At 39.5% G+C, this 18557-nt stretch overlaps 2 protein-coding genes across 2 annotated transcripts; both read left to right on the top strand.

Annotated features, from left to right (window-relative positions):
* The first annotated feature begins 1261 nt into the window (after positions 1–1261).
* LOC141764123 (polymeric immunoglobulin receptor-like) lies at positions 1262–7095 on the top strand. The gene is made up of 7 exons (XM_074629090.1): positions 1262–1474; positions 1769–2098; positions 2958–3257; positions 4136–4231; positions 4448–4552; positions 4663–4733; positions 5689–7095. Exons 1-7 carry the CDS (start codon positions 1432–1434, stop codon positions 5860–5862), a joined length of 1119 nt encoding a protein of 372 aa, XP_074485191.1. The 5' UTR covers positions 1262–1431; the 3' UTR covers positions 5863–7095.
* Positions 7096–9102: 2007 nt separating this feature from the next.
* Positions 9103–13769, top strand: tekt4 (tektin 4). Its single transcript, XM_074629082.1, has 7 exons — positions 9103–9794; positions 11413–11483; positions 11613–11756; positions 11881–11967; positions 12796–12931; positions 13018–13172; positions 13302–13769. Exons 1-7 carry the CDS (start codon positions 9267–9269, stop codon positions 13513–13515), a joined length of 1335 nt encoding a protein of 444 aa, XP_074485183.1. The 5' UTR covers positions 9103–9266; the 3' UTR covers positions 13516–13769.
* The last annotated feature ends 4788 nt before the right edge of the window (positions 13770–18557 follow it).

Genomic DNA, 18557 nt, shown 5'->3' with positions numbered 1-18557 from the left:
AGCATGACACTATATTCCAGTGATATTCACAGAGAAAAAACACACACACACACACATGCTCACTGGTCCTGCATGGTGTCTGGGCTCTAAAGTTTTCTGGGCCTCTCTGTTCATCCTGACACACACAAAGACATGCTCACAAGTCAGTAGATTTTTATTGAGTTTTGTTTTGTTGCATTAAACTAAACTAAAGTTTTTTGTTTTTTTAACCGCAGATAGTTTGAGTAAACATGATTTGACGCTCACTTGATCTGACGGATAACCTGAGCTGTACTGTAGTTCTCCTCAGATCAAGTCACTTCCTCCTGTCTATAAAACACACTCACACTTCTGGTTAGTGTGTCACAGTGAGCCCTCTGCTGGTGCTGTTTCACTATTACACTGAATTCACTATGAGACACTGGATCATACAGATGGAAGAATCAATAGGCAATATTCCAGATTGCATAGCCCATTACTGTAATAACTATTTATCCGTCAATAAATATTGTTGATTTATGTATTAATCTGACAAATTTTATTTAATTTTTTAAAATATATTTTTTTTATTGATTTTATTTTGTTTATTCTTGTTTTTTTTTTTTTTATCATTCTAATGATGAGACAGAGGATGCAGCGCACCAAATGATAATGTATAGGCATGTTAGTACGAACAAAAGCAAATTGAGGATACATTATTTGCAGTAGTTAGGTTTCACACTGTGACTGACTGGTGAGTTGTCAAGGGTGTACCCAACCTCTCGCCCAGTGTTAGCTGTGATCGACTCCAGCCCCCCGGGACCCTGCAAGGATAAGTGGTTACAGATAATGGATGGATGGATAGTCAGGTTTCATCTGCTTTTATGGTCATTTTCGACCTTTTTGTCAAGACTTTGGCTTACACAAAGTTTCTGTTTTTAGATAAATGTTTGCATGAGGTTTTGAATTTAGTTGTATGTTTAACACATTTCTTAATAATATTTAAAAGTAGTTAAAACCGTACCCCAGGAGATGTAAAATATATAAATCATATTTTGAAAAAATCCTATAATTTCTTTATTTAAACCCCAATTTTTGATTTTTTCAATGTTCTTGACCAGTGAAAGGCTAAATAACAGTAGGCACACATGGATTAAGGATTAAATTGGATTAGGCCCTGAAAAAAATATATAATTATTCTGGGGTCACACTTCAGTTTTCACACTACTTCTTGACAGTAATGGGGCTGGAGCCAATCCCAGTGGGCCATTTAGAGTCACAAATTAACCTAACCTGCATGTCTTTGGACTGTTAGAGGAGAAAGTAGAACTGATGCATATTGTGGGTGTAAGATTTACCCACATAATATTCTCGACATGTTATACACCGGACTGTAGTCTGTGTGAAACCAACAGTCCACACCTTCACACAGTTAGACCAGACTAGCTGTGGTTTCTGTTTCTTTGCAAAACCATGAAGATGCCGAAGGTTCAAAACCTGCTGTTCATCCTCTACAGTAAGTTTATTTATTTATATGAAAATCATTTCAATGCAAATAAAAGTGGTTTCAATGTCTTTGACTTGGCAATGCTCTATTATGATCACAGCTGGCATTAATGTCCGTTTGTGTCGTAATTCATCTTGTAAATCAAACTCAAAGGGGTGAAAATGATCATGATGTAGACAACAGATGTGTTGGGTGGTAAATGCACATATATGTGCACTCAGTTTAACTTAAAACAACTACAAGTTATATTACATGAAGCCTGTTTCCAGCAATGTTTCATTTCATGTTGTCTTCTCTTTGCAGTTATTCTGAGTTGTGTGACGAGTGCAGTAGCGGAGATCCATGTGTCTGGACATGAAGGGGGACAAGTTATAGTTTCTTGTCCCTATGGAGGGGGTTACGAGTCTTATGAGAAGTACCTGTGCAAGAATGACTGTGGCAACGATGATGTTCTTATTAAGACGACAGAAGCAAAGAAGGGCAGATACTCCATCCATGATGACAAACAGAAACGAGTCTTTACAGTGACCATCTCTGATCTGAGTCGTAGAGATGTTGGGATATATTGGTGTGGGATGACCCGAACCGCTTGGGATACTTACCCTGATAAAGTACAACTGGAAGTAGTACCAGGTAAATAAACAAGCATTTTTACATCACTTCATGATGTTGTTGTATGAAACATAGCTGCCTAAATGTGATACACTGAAAGGTTGTTCTGGATTGTTTGTAGTTAGAATTCAAATAATCAAAACATCAGATTTATTTCCATCATAATCTTGACCTCATTAATATTCTGTTAATGCGTATATTCTTGTATCAAAATCTGACTGTAGAATGCCAAACTTAAAACATCTTTGTCACTTGACAAACCTACACTCCATCCCATTTCCAGAGCTGTCATCAGACTAGTTTTCCACGTTGTTTTTTGTAGTAATTGTTGTTATATTAATTATAACACTCAACTTTATTACCTCCCTCAGCAACAAGAGGAATTGCACTGTGCTGGGAGTTATTCTTGCACATATACTTAATTTCTGCACATTAGAGGTGCTGAATTCGATATCAAGAGCATAAATATAGCTGCAAACAACTATTGTCTATGTAAAGATATAGAGGAGTATTGTCTACCTGAGCAGAGCGTGAAGTCGCTCTCCCTCTGTGTGTGTTGTTGAAAATGTGTCTCCCTAGTTTGACAGTTTGATCAAAGTTCAGGAGTTTTTCAAGCAGTGATTGACAGCTGTCCAGAGACTGCTCGGCTCCAGCTCGGCTCTAATTGGTTGTTTTGGTGCGGGCGTGGTGAAATCTTGCAAATGTCATTAGGAGCACTGGGAGGAGGAAGGGGAACATACATTTTTTCACAGATTATCTGTCTCGTGCACTACTGTCAGGATGTAGTGACCGTTTTATAAAAAAAACTTTTTATCATATTTGCTCAAAGTTACCAACTGAAACTTTAAATATTTAGCTCAAATGTGTTTCTATTTCACAGAGTGGTGCTGTGTGAAGTCAAACAAACTGAGCGGCATTGTGGGACGCCCGGTAACTCTGCAGTGTCCCTATCCACCACAACACAGGCATAACAGGAAGTTCTTGTGTAAAGGAGACCACCGCAACAACTGCACAGACATGGTGACGAGTCAAAGCAGGTTCGAGCTGCAAGATGATGATTCTTCCGGCTCTTTCTTGGTGACGATCAGAGAGCTGAAAGCAGGGGATGCTGGGACGTACTGGTGTGGTTCAGACTCACAGTGGAGTCCTGGAAAATACACCAAGATTCAACTGTCAGTAGGTACGAGTATGAAAAGAGCAATAGATATTACACCTGAGTATATGATAGTAGAAATAGCTCTAAGTTACATCCAGGTTTGATCACCGGTCTAAACTTGGTGTTCAGGTTCAGTTAGCTCATGTCTGGATCATGACATCACTATAAAATAATAGATTTAATCCTTTCTCCTTCCTTCTGGATTCCTGAAATTATGGATTATCAAATAATAGCAAAACTGCCTGTAAATCAAAAACAACAAGCTAACTGTTGTGTTGGCTGACACAAGTAGCTCGCTACAGTTCAAGACAAAGGCCTAAATAAAAAGGATTTGTTTTGTTATGTGTTTATAAGTAGTTCACAATTTCAATTTCTTTCAAATATGCTTCTGTATGATACTTTAATGGCAGTTTATCATGTACAATACAGGGGTAGAGATTGAAGATGACATTTGGAAATCATCATAGGACCACTACGATGTCAACATTGTATTCTTCTGGTTGTTGATTGTTAACGATCCATGTCCTCCCTTGGAGCGTCATTTTATGTGTTTGGGCCAATCGCAGATTAGCATGAAAAAAATTAAATACATTGAATTTTTAGAAGGGGTCCCTCCTGAAGGGACGACAGCACCAGCCCGTCCTCGCTTGCCCCAACCACCACTTTCTTGCCTGCCCTGCAGGTGTCGCTGTTTAAGCATTTTAATCAGAATTTCAAGATTGTATTTTTTCCAAAGAAGAAGAGAGAATTTTTTTTATAAATAATACTGAGATATTTCACTCTGGACCAAGTTGGTGGACCGGCCAACCGACCGACAAACGTTGGTGTCCCCAGATCCCCGCTGCTAGCATCGCAAAAAATAAGAATGTTTGCTAAGTGTACTAAGAAACTTTCTCTAACAGTCTTTCCACAGCAGACCAGCACTGTGATGTCTACCATCACTGTGGTGGAACCTGTTGGATCACAATCAACACATATCCCTGGAAAACAGATCGAAGGTACGTATGTGCCTGCGTGAACCAACAGTTAAACACAAACTGACCATTTATAAAAAAGGGGCATTGAAACACCAAATGTTGTGAGGCCACAGTTCTGATATTTCGTGCCCCTTCTGCTGTTTAGTGCTTGAGATTGTGATAACAGAAATGTGAGGAGTGTAGGTCTGGTGTGTGTTTTCAGGAAGTGTATAAGATGTTTTTTTTTCGTCTTCTCAGATGCAGCACCCTTTCATCCTGTGGTTTTCATTGTGCCGGCTGTGCTGCTCATACTGACTTTTGCTCTGGTCATAGCTCATAAAGACAAGTGTTGTAAAGTGCAAGGTAAATTTCACATACAAATGCATGGACAGAACCATGCACACACAGGCAAACACATACAGGTTTGCATGCAAACTGATTTTGTAACCATTTCTTATGCTGTGTGTTTCCAGGAGCCGGAGCCAACGTGAACAGAAACAATACCAAGGCAGCCAAAACAGAGGAAGTGGAAAGTGTAGCAGATGTAAGAAAACTAAAGTTCAAAGCCTTGCTAATGGGCACAATAGGCTGGTAGGGTGGTAGCCAACTACTGGAAGGGAGTGGCGTCATCAAAATCAAAAGGATTTTTACCCTTGAAACCATGAATGTCACTGCAGTCTGCCTTTTAGTCTTGGGTACTATTTAGACACAATTAGCTATAAGTGGTTGAGAAAAGCTCAGGTTCTAAAACTGAAGGGGTTCGTCCTCTTGGGAGCATGAATGTGCTCAAAGAATTTAAAGGTATGCCCATTGGATTTTTACATTTCTTGGGGTCAAGTGGACAATCTGGCCTGATGATGGCATCAGAGGAAAGGTCAGGAGGTCACCAAAAACATGAAAATTATTACTTTGGTTGATGTGAGTATCTACTGGAAAATTAATGGCAGTTTTTCATTGAAAACATTTTTAGCCATGCTGTCTACCACTTTGGTGAAGACTGAAATATGTCAACAACTATTGGGTGGATTGCCATGAAGTTTTGTACTGACATTCATTGTCTCCAGAGGAATAATCATAATGACTTTAGTGATCCCGAGTTTTCATCTAGTGCCATCATCAGGTCAAAATTTCAATTTGTCCAATACTTTGGTTCAATACGTAAAAACGCATGACATGCCCATCAGCCTCAGCTGTACTTTATGTTTAGTACTAATTAGCTAATTTTAGCATGCTAAGATACTAAACCAAGATAGGAAATATGGTAAACTTGTTAAACATCAGCATGTTAGCATTGTCATTGTGAGCATGCTGGTGTTAGCATTTTGTGCATCCTCACAAAGCTGCTAGCATAAGTGTCACCAAAATTGAAAAATGTCCTGCTCTGGACCAAAGTACTAAGCAAATGAAATTAATGGACATTTTAATGTGCATAATAATATGAAATGTCATCTGAGTAACGTTGCCCTCTTATGTGTTGATTTTTGTTGATTTTTTATTAGATTTATGAAAATCAAGAAGTAGCGCGTTCAATGCAGGAGTCCTCCAAACCGCAGAGCGCCTGTCAACAGTACGATGATGCAGGTGAAACCCAACAAGAGCCTGTCTACCAAAACTACACCACAACAGATGATATCTACTGTAATCAAGTTACTATTAAAGCCAATAGGAAATGAACAGCATGCACATCTGTGATCAAACCTTGCATTTTTGGGTCACATCTGTACCCAAATGATCCTGTTTGTATTGTCTCAATTAACAGCTGACCAACACATATTCACATACCGCTGTGGTCCAGTCATTGTCTGACTGAAAACTATCCATTGCTTAATTAATTGTTTTAACTTTGATTTTACCCTTTTCCTTCTGCTTTTACGCCCGTTATGATTGCTAATTGTTAATCACATATTGTGGATAACCATTTCAGCTAAATACCATCACCTATAATAATTTGGAAGGCAAGTCCCCACAATATGACTCACACACACACAGCCGTGTACTTCTATCTTTGTGAGGACACTCGTTGACATGTAATGCATTCCCTAGCCCCTTACCCTAACCTTAACCTAATTCTAACTTGAACCTTAAAACCATGTCTGAACCCTCAAACAGGCCTTTGAAGGTCTGTCCAAAGGTGAACACCGGCCAAAATGTCCTCACTTTCCAAAAATGTCCTGACTCTGAAGGTCTAAAACTCAAATTGGTCCTCACAAAGATAGCTGTACAAGCACACACACACACACACACACACACACACACACACACACATTCTCTCGCTCATACCGACTCCTTGGTCCTGCATGGTGGCGGAGCTCTAATGTTGTCTTGGCCTCTCTGTTCATCCTGACACACACAATGACATGCACACAATTCACTGGATTATTATTCAGTTTTTGTAAGTTGTTGCATTAAACTCAAGATTTTTTTTTTTTAACCGCATGTGGTTTGAATAAACAGGATTTGACAATCACTTGATCTGACTGATAACCTGAGCTGTAGTTCTCTTCAGGTCAAGTCACTAATAGAGTCCACTTCCTCCAGTCTAAAACACAGTCACACACTTCTGGTTGGTGTGTATCACAGTGAGCCCTCTGCTGGTGCTGTTTTATGTTGCACTGAATTCACTATTTGACACTTGATCCCAAAGGTGTAATTTACTAGTCAAAAGAACATTTCAGATATCCACTTCCTATCCATAATTGTCATTTTAGATATCCACAACATATTTTTTACCAGGAAACCCAACAGGGACAGCAACACTAACTCTATTCTACAACATGGTTTTTCAACCAGCAGTCATGGCATTATTGACAACTATAGAATAAAGCTCTGTCTGTCATGACGGTTAGTACTACTGACTTTACACTGTCTCTCTTTACAGCCATCTGACGGCAGCAGGTATCCGTTCCGTTATGCACGGCAGATCTGCTTAATTTTGTGCCACCAACATCAGACTGTTGTAAAATAACCACAGAACACCGTATGTACATTATGTATACATCAAACTTGCTGTTTTGATTAAATATTCGACACAGTTTCTTCAGCAAATCAACAGCCGTGTTTTCCAAACTGTCAGTGCCTAATGACGGGGAGAGATCTCATAATTATTAGTTCATTCTGAGCCCACCCCAAGTCATAGTATAGTATATTGAAACAAGCTCACAAGCCCCTGTCTGAGCGCCGCTGTGTTGAAATTTCATTTTCACAACTATTCTTTTTTCTCTTATACCCTCTCAAAAAGATTTGAATGCATACAGCAGACACAAAGCTATATTCAGGGATCTTTATTTCTCAATCACTCACACAATGGGAGATTAGTAATACATTAATTTGGAATGTTCTATTTTAGTTATATTTAACAAAGATTTTCCTCAACAGTCAAATTTACACTTCAGAACCAAAGACTCACTTCAAAATATAACTCACTATTCAAACGTCCAAAAGATTCGACACTCTTGGTTACAAACATATGAAGTGCATGAACCAATCTAATAAAGTGACTTGAATCCTAGACTAACTTAAAGGGCCTTAAAACTGTACAGTATCAGTTCAGTACATAAACAACTGTTGTGCTAGCTCTTCTGTTAATACAACAATAAAACGAAACAAACAAAACCACATACAGCTAATTCAGATAGCACATGAAACGTTTGGTACATTAATATCAAGTGAAATGGTGCAGTATGTCTCAATATACTCACTGCATTCTATCTTTGCGCTAAGGCGGCGACCATCAACCCCATACAGCACTACACAACGAAAATAGACATTATTTTTGGTAACATGTACACACATTAAATGTGTACAAAAATATATCTCTGCAAGATGAACTTACAATGCTTTCAGAAAAGATTAGCCTTGCAGTCCTCTCATGAATACTCAGCACATGTGGATAAAATATGTAAACAACAATTTACCTGAATTATAGACAATCATAATATTAGATAGATAGTAACTGTATTTATCCCGAGGGAAATTCAAGTTTCCAGCATCACAGTTCCATAGTGAAAAACATGTTAGTAAAAATGCAGTAAAAGTGTTAGTAGTACAAAGTACAAAAAAATATACCAGATATAAAAATACAAGGAGATGAAGAAAACTGTTAAAACTGAATATAGTGCAGGGTAACAGCTGTGATACACGACTATTAAAAAAGTTAATAAAGTGCAGAAGAGACTGTTAAAAATGAGTATAGTGCAGGGTAACTCCAGTAGATTAGTCTATGAAAGTGCACTGTGTGCATTATTATCTGCACTGTGTGCACTATTGTACATCTTTCGATCGTTTTGTACAGAAATGACATTTTAAACATATTTACCCACACTGAAAACAGCAAACGCCCCACAGGACCACAGATTAACAGGTTGCACCATTGACTGATTTGCATCATTGACTGATTTGATAAACTGTTTTTTCCCCCAGGCCATCAGACTTTTAAATAGATAATTCATAAGACACCTTCTCACACAAAAATATATCTTATACTGTATATACTGTTTATGTTCTTAATGTATATGTTCTTAATATGCCCTTGTACAAAGTATTTCCTTTTATAATTGTAATATAACTTATTATTTTAATGGAGCTTCCCAGCAAAAAGCATTTCACACGATTGTACCTGTATAGGACAGATATTCAGAGGACAGATGGTGATTTTGTAATGGGTTATGTATGGGTTTTTGTCTGATGGGTCTTACTTGTCTGTCTGTCTCTATGGTAACAGTATATCTATTGTATGTGTACTTTTTCTCAAACTGAGCTGCCTATGGATGCAAAATGAATTTCAGTGCAAACTGACAATAAAGTTGTATCGTATAGTATAACATGACAATAAACATCTTGAATCTTGAATCCTGAATCTTGAATCTAAGCAGTCACCTGAGCCACAGTGGAGCTGCTCCTGCCAAGATGAGTAACCCTGGCAACACCAAACAAACAAACACACAGCCTGCTCTGCTTCAGGACTTTGAAAACTTGCATCTCTGGTGCTACTTTTTATTTACTCCAAAATCTGCTTAAATCGGCTGATGAGTTTTTTTTTTTTTTTTAGTATAGTAGCCTAATTTAATTGTCAAAAACAATGAATTCTGAGGTGTTAGTGTCGAGGTACCAGTATGACAGCAGAGTTGTGGCTCAGGGGCTCCAGGAGAAACAGCCGCCTGTCCAGCCGGATGTCCCGCAGCCGTCCTCGGGCTCAGCCACAGCCGGCTACCGCTCCGCTAAATACTCCCCGGATGACTGGTTCTCCAACTACCACACCATCCTGCAACAGGCCGGCACCAACCGCCTCCAGGCCCGGAGCATCCAGGCAGACTCCAAGACTCTGTACCAGGACACCGAGGCGGACACTGTGAAGACTCAGGCCGAGGGGACACGTCTCCTGGGACAGAGACTACAAGAGGTCTACTACTGGAAGTTTGAGCTGCAGCGGCACATCGAGCTGCTGCAGGCCGACACCGAGGCTCTGATGGCGCTGAAGAGGAGACTGGAGAAGGCGCTGGACGCCACCGAGACTCCGTATGCCATCGCCACCGATAACCTCACCTGCAGGGCCCGCAGACTGGGACCAGACCTGGTCCGAGACTCTGTGGAGGAGGAGCTGGTTAAGGTGACCTTTGACTTTATCATAAAGTTGATGTGCTATATATACTTTTGCATGAAAGAAAAAGCATAAAGATAGATATGCAATGTGAAATCCAAGCAATATGGCAGTAATATATCAAAGTTAATAATAGGAAAGTGTAGTAATAATAGCTTAATTCCTAGTTAAAGGTCCCATTTTGTGTGAGATTTTCAGGTCTTTTACATTATAAAGCAGGTTTAAGTGTTATATAAATACTGTTAAACTATCAAAACGCTCAATATACAGAGAAATACACACAGCCCGTGTTCAGAAATTGTGCGTTTGAAACAAGCCGTTTGGATTTCTGTCCATTTGTGATGTCACAAATATACAATATTTAGACCATTACACGGTTTTAAATGTAAATATTATATTTATATCTATTTATTTCCTGTTGCGGTGTATGTAAATGACATCAGCTGACAGGAAGTAAACATGGACCCAAACTGTTGCCTAGCAACGCAATTCCGTTGCAATTCCATTGCAATTCTGTTGAAATGTGCTAAAATGGAGCGTCTCAGACAGAGGGTAAATACAGGTATATTCAGGCAGACAGTATGAGGAAAATAAAGTCTTTTTTGAACATTACAGCATGTAAACATGTTCTAGTAGAAACCCAAAATAAAAGTATGAGCCTGAAAATGAGCATGATATTGGACCTTTAAAAGGACAAATATAGGACATATGCTATAGCAAATAGGCCTATATTCCCAGAATAAATTTAATTAACACTTGGCCTACTGTACGTATGTTAGCAATAATGACTACTTGATCCTCTTTAGGCTAATGGTATACTTTGGGAATGTACACTACTTATTGGGATCTAAAATTTTGCATGAAAAAAAAATCTGAAAGATAAATATGCAATGTGAAATCTAAGCAATATGGCAATAATATATCAAAGTTAATAATAGTAAAGTGTAGTAATAATATCATAATTCCTAGTTAAAAGGACAAATATAGGACATAAGCTGTAGCAAATAGGCCTATTTTTCCCAGAATAGATTAAATTGATCCTCTTTGGGCTAATGGGATACTTTGGGAATGAACACTACTTATTGGGACCTACTTTTTCAAATTAAAATAATAGATCTGCAACAATTAGTCAATTAATAGATTGGATGGTCAAGGGAAAATTATTATTTGAACAATTTTGATAATCGATTAATCATTTCAAGTCCATATTCATGCAAAAATGCAAACTATTTGATAACTCCAGCTTCTAAAACGTGATAATTTGCTGCTTTTCTTTTTCTTAAATTATATTAAATTGAATATATTTGGTTTTTGGCCTGCAGGTTGGACAAAACAAGCCATTTGATGATATCACCTTGGGCTTTTTTCTCTTTTTTTCTGATGTTTTATCAACCAAATGGTTGATGGATTAATCAAGAAAATAATCTGTTGATAAATCGATGATGAAAATAATCTTTAGCTGCAGCTCTATAAAATAATAATGTAGTCCTTTACATATTTACTTATTCTTTTAATATTACATATTCTTAGGGATCAGTTGTCTCATCAGTGTAACAGTAAAACAGCACCAGCAGAGGGCTCACTGTGACACACACTAACCCGAAGTGTGACTGTGGGTTTTTTGTAGGAAGTGGACTTGATCAGGAGCGTCCAGGCTCTTCTGAAGAGAACTATAGCTCAGGTCGTCAGTCAGATCAAGTGAGTGTCAAAATCCTGAAAACAACCTGACATGCAAACTCACGTACAAAATGTCTTCTTTAGTTTGATCGTCCTACTTCAGAGAACTGAGTTATCATCCTTCGGTTTGTGTCTTTGTGTGTGTGTCAGGATGAACAGAGATGCCAAGCAGACATTAGAGATGGACTGGTCTGATAAGTACCAGGCCTACAACTTTGATGACCACGGCGGAAGACACAGTAACATGAGCCCAGATACGAAGCACTACCCCAGCTCAGCCACCATGCAGGACCAGTGAGTCTTTGCGTGTGTCAGCGTGTAACATCATTTTCAAAACTTTGAAAGACATAAAATGAGAAATAACGTTACATAACTTAACACATAACTTTTATACAATTTGTCTTCTGGTCTGCTGCAGGGTGTCTAACTGCACATCGTGGACAAAGTTTACACAGGACAACCTGTGCAAGGCCTTGCAGGAAGAACAGGCCACCCACAGTCTCAGGTCAGAGCGCACTGTGTTGACTGTTATCAGGCCATTAAAAGGTACAGTGTGTAGGATATAGTGGCATCTGGTGGTAAGGTTGCAGATTGCAACCGACTTGCAATCCCTTTCAAGACTGCGGTAACATGAGCCGTCAAATGCACAACCGTGGTAACGACCTTCACCTCGCTCAGAGGCCATCTATACCATAATAACACTACTTTAGGAGTAATGGAAGTCAGACAGCAGCTGGCGGTACCAGTTTTGCACTCTGTGGCTCACGTTACCGCAGTTTCACAAGTGTGCCGGAGAACTAAAGTGGCCTTCCGGGAACTTAAAAACGTAAAAGACTCTTAAAAGAGCCACATTGTCTGGGAACAGTAGAAACATGGCGGAGCAACATGGCGGACTCCATGAAGAAGAACCGCTCACTATGTAGATATGAAGGGCTCATTCTAAGCTAACGAAAACACAACGATTCTTAGTTTCAGGTGATTATACACTAATGAAACATAGTTATGATTATTATATTTTATTTCTGCTAATAGATCCCCCAAAATGTTACACACTTCCTTTAAATAGACGTTATCAGTCGCTATAAGCACCGTAGATGTGGGTCATTAGGGACCTACTGCGTGGTAAAAGTGAAACTTAAAAGCAACGTGTTCTAGCAGTAGGCCCCTATTGATCCACATCTATGGTGCTTATAGCGACCGATAACGCCTATTTAATAGCCTGGTGGTGCAGACGTGTTTAAGCTCTGCGTGATGGAGGCTACTGTAAAGGAGACAATGTGACACATTATTTAAAGTTCTCAGTAAGCATAGCGATGCTGTTTGTGTGCGTCAGACTGCTGGTGGAGCAAGTGCTGCAGGACACCACTGACGATATGAGAGTCCAGTGCTCCAGTGTGGACCGAGCCTTCAGCCAGCGCTGCGGGGAGCTGATAGAGGCCAAGGCCCAGCTGGAGATGAAGCACACACAGGTAGACAAGCAGAGCGACAAATAGACCGACAGAGTGGCTGATTGATTGGCTACTTTAATATCTATTGTATGATCGTGTGTGTGTAGATCTTGGAGCAGATTGGGGCCCAGGAGAGGAACATTGTGGCTCTACGGCAGGCCATCCATAACAAAGAGGCTCCACTGAGAGTAGCTCAGTCCAGACTTTACCTCCGCTCCCTCAGGCCCAACATGGAGCTCTGCAGAGATGTGCCCCAGTTCAGGTACACACACACACACACACACACACACACACACACACACACACACACACTACCTCAACTTACTGTATTGCTCTATCTCCTTATTTACTTAATTACTCTCTTCATTTTGTTTGTTTCCTGCGTGTGCAGTTTGGAAGGGGAGGTGAGGCAGATTGATGCCACTGTGGCGTCTCTGAAGCAGCAGCTGAGTGAGGCCAGAGGCTCCCTGTCCCACCTGGAAGAGTCACGCATCACCCTCGAGAAGGACATTAACTGTAAAACAAACACACTGTTCATCGAGAGAGAAAAGTGCATCACTCACCGTAAACGGTACCCGACGGTCTACACGCTGTCAGGATACTGAAGTCGACAGCTCTGAGTGTTTGTGTGGAATTCGCTTTGATTTTGCTATTTCTTTCCGTTTATATTCCTGGATTGTTTCGTCTCTTTGTTGTGCTGTGTTGTAAGGATCAGTGAGATATTGTGTCGTCAAGAAAGCCTGAAAACTCTTTATGTACTGTATGTATGTGCTGAAATAATTTTCATATACCCCTTTATGTAATGCAGAAACTACTACTGTGTTGCTCAGGTTCATTAAAATAAGAGTTATCCGGAAGACTAATTTGTTTAGTAAATATAATACACGGGAATTTCATTTTAAATACAGATACAGTCCAAATATGCTGTTTATTGTAAATGTAAATGGCAGAAAGATTTTGCTGTCACTTTTTAATTAACAATAAGGTGTAATATACAATATGAATAGGGTTAGAGGCTGTGGTTGAAGCCGCACTCCGAGAAAGAAAAGAAAAATGAAGGAATATTCATGATCAACATCACAAATTTACATCAACATGAGAGGGGGCAAATATGCTTGCTTTATGCAAATGTATGTAAACTGGAAAAACAAAGTTCGGAAACTTGTGTTTGGTCGATTATTTCTCTGTTGTTCCAATGCTAATGGTCATTGTATTTTACATCGCTGAAAAGCCTGTTTATTTACCTTCGCAATGATGTCCAACTTGTAAGGATCATGCATTTGTGGGATGAGCAGCACAGCTGATTATGTGGGTAGCGCCCAAGAAAAATTTGCCAAAATGCTCCGTCAATGATAAACAGTGTATTTTCCTGTTGGTATTGACTCTTGTTTTGAGTTGTTTGGTGGATTGGATGATTGAACTCTCTATCAGTAACAAGGAACAAACAAGACATATTGGCAATTTTACACTTTATTCATTTAATACACCGTCAGGAGCCTCAGTAGCTTCAATGATGACAAGCCTTGTTTTGCCAGTGAGGGAGATGCCGCCCCACACCATGCCACTGCCCCCACCAAAAGCTGTTACTCCATCGGTGCAACAATCAGCATAGCGTTGTCCACGTCGTCTCCATACTTTGACCCTGCCATCCAACTTTCACAGACAGAACCTGGACTCATCACTGAACATGACATTCCCCCACATGTTCAGGTTCCATTGTCTGTGTTGTCGACATCAGCGCAAACGGGCCTGACGGTGAAGGGCAGTCATTGCAGGCTTCCTGGTAGCCTTATGAGAATACACTGTTTACCATTGGCAGAGCATTTTGGCAAATTTTTCTTGGGCGCTACCCACATAATCAGCTGTGCTGCTCATCCCACAGATGCATGATCCTTACAAGTTGGACATCATTGCGAAGGTAAATAAACAGGCTTTCCAACGATGTAAAATACAATGCCCATTAGCATTGTAACAACAGAGAAATAATCCACCAAACACAAGTTTACGAACTTGGTTTTTCCAGTATATATATTTACTTTTGAAAATCTACTAATAAACACAAAACAATGACAAATATTGTCCAGAAACCCTCACAGGTACTGCATTTAGCATAAAAGATATGCTCAAATCATAACATGGCAAACGGCAGCCCAACAGGCAACAACAGCTGTCAGTGTGTCAGTGTGCTGACTTGACTATGACTTGACCCAAACTGCATGTGATTATCATAAAGTGGGCATGTCTGTAAAGGGGAGACTCGTGGGTACCCAAAGAACCCATTTTCATTCACATATCCTGAGGTCAGAGGTCAAGGGACCCTTTTGAAACAATATATTTTATAATCTAAAAGACAAAGTAACAAAAGCCTATTCTAAATCTAATATGCATACTTTTGTGACACTTACTGAGCATGTTCATAGTTTCAAGGGATTAGTTGATTTATCGATCACCCATCGACAGAAAATTAAAAGTCAGCTATTTGGATAATTGATTCAATGCAAAAATGCTTGAAAATGTGAGGATGTTCTGCACCTCCTTGTCTAACATGATATTAAATTGAATGTCTTTGGCAGTGGTGGAATGTAACTAAGTACATTTACTCAAGTACTGTTATTAAGTACAGTTATGAGGTACTTGTACTTTACTTGAGTATTTATATTTTATGTTACTTTATGCTTTTACTCCACTCCATTTTGAAAGCAAATATTGTACTTTTTACTCCACTGAATTTATTTGACAACTTTAGCTTCTAGTTACTCTGCATATTCAGATTACTAATAGAAAATCCCCACAATAAATCAACTAATACTTATGATGAATTATCACAGGTTAAGTTACCCTGCAGTATATAAAGCACTTAAACTTAGCTCCACCTTTTCCAGCTGCAACACTGAAGTGATGCAGACATTCATCACTAATTATAATTCAATAATATAATATACGTGGGAGCTATTTATTTGTTGTTAATATTTAGTTGTTGTTCTACTAATAATAAGTAGTATTGTTTGATTTATTATTCTATATGATTACTTTATTTAGATGTGATTTTTGTAAGTTATTTGTTCAGTTTAATTATTTTCTTGTTTAGTATATTTAGTTGTTTTTTTTATTTTAATAAAGAGTGATGTCTGCGTACTGACAGAGAAGAGGAATCTAACGTCTGACACCAGAATAACTTCAGATGTTTTCATTGGTTAATTGTCATTATTTTATTGTCGGGGGAAAATAACAATAAAAATGAAGTCAATTTGATTCAAACTATTTCATTGACACAATGAAAAGAAAGTGAAAATAATTTACTGCTCTCTCTCACAAGTCCCTCGACTTTATGGAAGTGCAATACGACAGTAAACTGCTGGAGTGCTCTTTTAACTTGTATATACGACGTGCAGCCTCTCTGTATTCTGAATAAGTTTCTTAGTCAAACTGGTGAATTTAGTTTATTTTTTTAGTTTGCTTGTGTTTTAATAGTTTGCTCACGTCTTTTGTGACATACGTGTCAGAGTTGTGAAGAGGTTTTATTCCTTTGTTTGTGTTTTGCCTCTTTTCTTAAACTATTGAGTGTTGAGCTAGATCCAAGATAGCAGCACCCTTACTAAATAAATGTCACTGTTAAGTTTGTGACCTCCTGGATCACCTGGTGACAGAATGACTGCCTACAGAATTGTCAAAGCAATGTCAAGCTACAGTATCATTATGCAGTATATGAGATTCAACTATGATTTACTCCACCAGAGTGAGCTCTTGAGCCTCGATATCTCTGATCTCTCATTACAGTCAGCTGTGTTTCACCACAAAAGCAGAATAAAAATCTAGTTTAGGAATACTTTACTTGTAAATGTAAATTCTAAAATCATTAAGATGTTACAGTAAGCTTTATATTTGTGGTATTGATAGTGATATGACAGATATTGATATGTATATGAAATGAGCTTTAAAGACCAGCCATCTGTTCTAATCCTGAAACACATCTGTCATGTCTTGTCACTGCTGAGCTTCTCAAACCTACAAATATAGAAGAGGGTAAAGATTAACACAGTATTCAGACAACACAGAAACACAACCCTACTGTACATACTCAAAAGAAGGAGCTGCTTGACTTTGAAAGACATTTCTGCCATTTCTATAAATTACATAAATCACTGTTTTAGGTTCAGTTTCATTAAGTGTTAAAGGGACTGTTTGTAACTTTTTAAGCGTATAAATGTAGCGGGTCGGCACACATGCGCGCTCGCATATGCGCGTTCGCGTGTAGCTGCTGTACCCTCCTCCTCTGTCTGCTCGCCTTCACTCAGACAGCTCAGCTCGCTCCACCTCTAGACATGAACGCGCGCTCACTACACACTGCAGAAGAGTTAGTTTAGCTCTGAGAATATCTAGTGAATGCACAGGGGACGTTTGTGCAGAAATAACTGCTGCAGCTCCTCCAGACCAACAGAGGTTTTCCGTGTCTTGTGAAGTGACGGAGCTGTGCAGAGAGTTACGTTGTCTTCTCGTTACCGACCGGGTGCCGGTGTCTCCTCTGCTCTCTCCGGCTGCGGGTGGAGAGAGCAGGGAGACACGCTGCAGAGCCCCGCTGCCTCAGCCTGCACTTAGGCAGGAAAAGCCAACACTAGGATCAGATCTAAATCATGTTCATGGAGAGTCCTTTGTCTGGTCAGCTAACATTACTGCCAAGCAGCTGAAATATAGAGTGATATTGTGGTTTTAGCTGACGTGTGTCGCCTCACTGTTTTGAGCGATGCTCGTTCAGGTATATTGAGAGCGAGCAAGTGCGAGCCCGACGCTGACTTTCGTTGATTTCACGGCCACAGGTGTCGCTGTTAAGAAGCATTTCTGAAAGTTACAAATAGTCCCTTTAAAGCTGCAGTCGGTATCTTTGAGCAAATATGATAAAAAGTTACTTTTATAAAACTGTCACAATATCCTGACCGTAGTGCATGAGACAGATAACCTGTGAAAAAAAGCATGTTCCTCTGCCTCCTCCTGTGCTGCTATAATGACATTTGTAAGGTTTCACCGCGCCTCCCGAAAAACAACCAATCAGAGCCGAGTTTCTACGGCTACATCCACACTAATACGTTTTTGTTATAAAACAGCGTTTTAAAGTGAAAACAATCTCCGTCCAGACGAGCGTTTAAGGGCCGTTTCAGAAGTAATCTCCGTCCATACTACCACGCTTGAAAAATGCATATCACATAACCACTCACGTACACTGGGCATATGCGTGCCGGTTGTTCAGTTGCAGAAAATACTACGTAGGAAGAACAGCAATGGCGAAAAGTAAGACCAGAGATTTCTTTGCTTGGACCGACAACGAGGTGGAGCTGTTTCTGAAAGTAACACACGGGTGTAAGGCTGATGTTGTTTGTTTTCTGCTGGAATAGGTTCGGGTGATGGGGCATGACGAATCAGGGAAGGACACGTCATTATTGATAAGACCCAATCAAGAAGCGAACGTGGGTGTCTGCATCATCGTTTTTAAGGGTCTCCGTTTCTGCCCGTCCAGACTAAAACGTAACCCTGGAGTTTTAAAACTAAAACAGGGACTGCAGCGTTTCCAAAGGTCTCCATTTCAGGGGCTCAAAAACGCCAGAGTGTGGTCACTTGCCATAAACGTAGCAAAAGTTATGCGTTTTAAAACAAT

Source organism: Sebastes fasciatus, chromosome 3 (genome assembly GCF_043250625.1).
Source record: "Sebastes fasciatus isolate fSebFas1 chromosome 3, fSebFas1.pri, whole genome shotgun sequence".
In the NCBI taxonomy this organism is placed as follows: domain Eukaryota; kingdom Metazoa; phylum Chordata; class Actinopteri; order Perciformes; family Sebastidae; genus Sebastes; species Sebastes fasciatus.
This window is presented reverse-complemented; position numbering and strand designations above follow the sequence as displayed.

Excerpts from the sequence above, each read along its gene's own strand:
- LOC141764123 (XM_074629090.1), top strand. The coding sequence starts at position 1,432 with ATGAAGATGCCGAAGGTTCAAAACCTGCTGTTCATCCTCTACA. Across the intron at positions 3,258-4,135 it reads CAAGATTCAACTGTCAGTAG|TCTTTCCACAGCAGACCAGC; the intron begins GTACGAGTATGA and ends TTTCTCTAACAG. Across the intron at positions 4,553-4,662 it reads CAAGTGTTGTAAAGTGCAAG|GAGCCGGAGCCAACGTGAAC; the intron begins GTAAATTTCACA and ends GTGTGTTTCCAG.
- tekt4 (XM_074629082.1), top strand. The coding sequence starts at position 9,267 with ATGAATTCTGAGGTGTTAGTGTCGAGGTACCAGTATGACAGCAGAGTT. Across the intron at positions 9,795-11,412 it reads TGGAGGAGGAGCTGGTTAAG|GAAGTGGACTTGATCAGGAG; the intron begins GTGACCTTTGAC and ends GGTTTTTTGTAG. Across the intron at positions 11,484-11,612 it reads CAGGTCGTCAGTCAGATCAA|GATGAACAGAGATGCCAAGC; the intron begins GTGAGTGTCAAA and ends TGTGTGTGTCAG.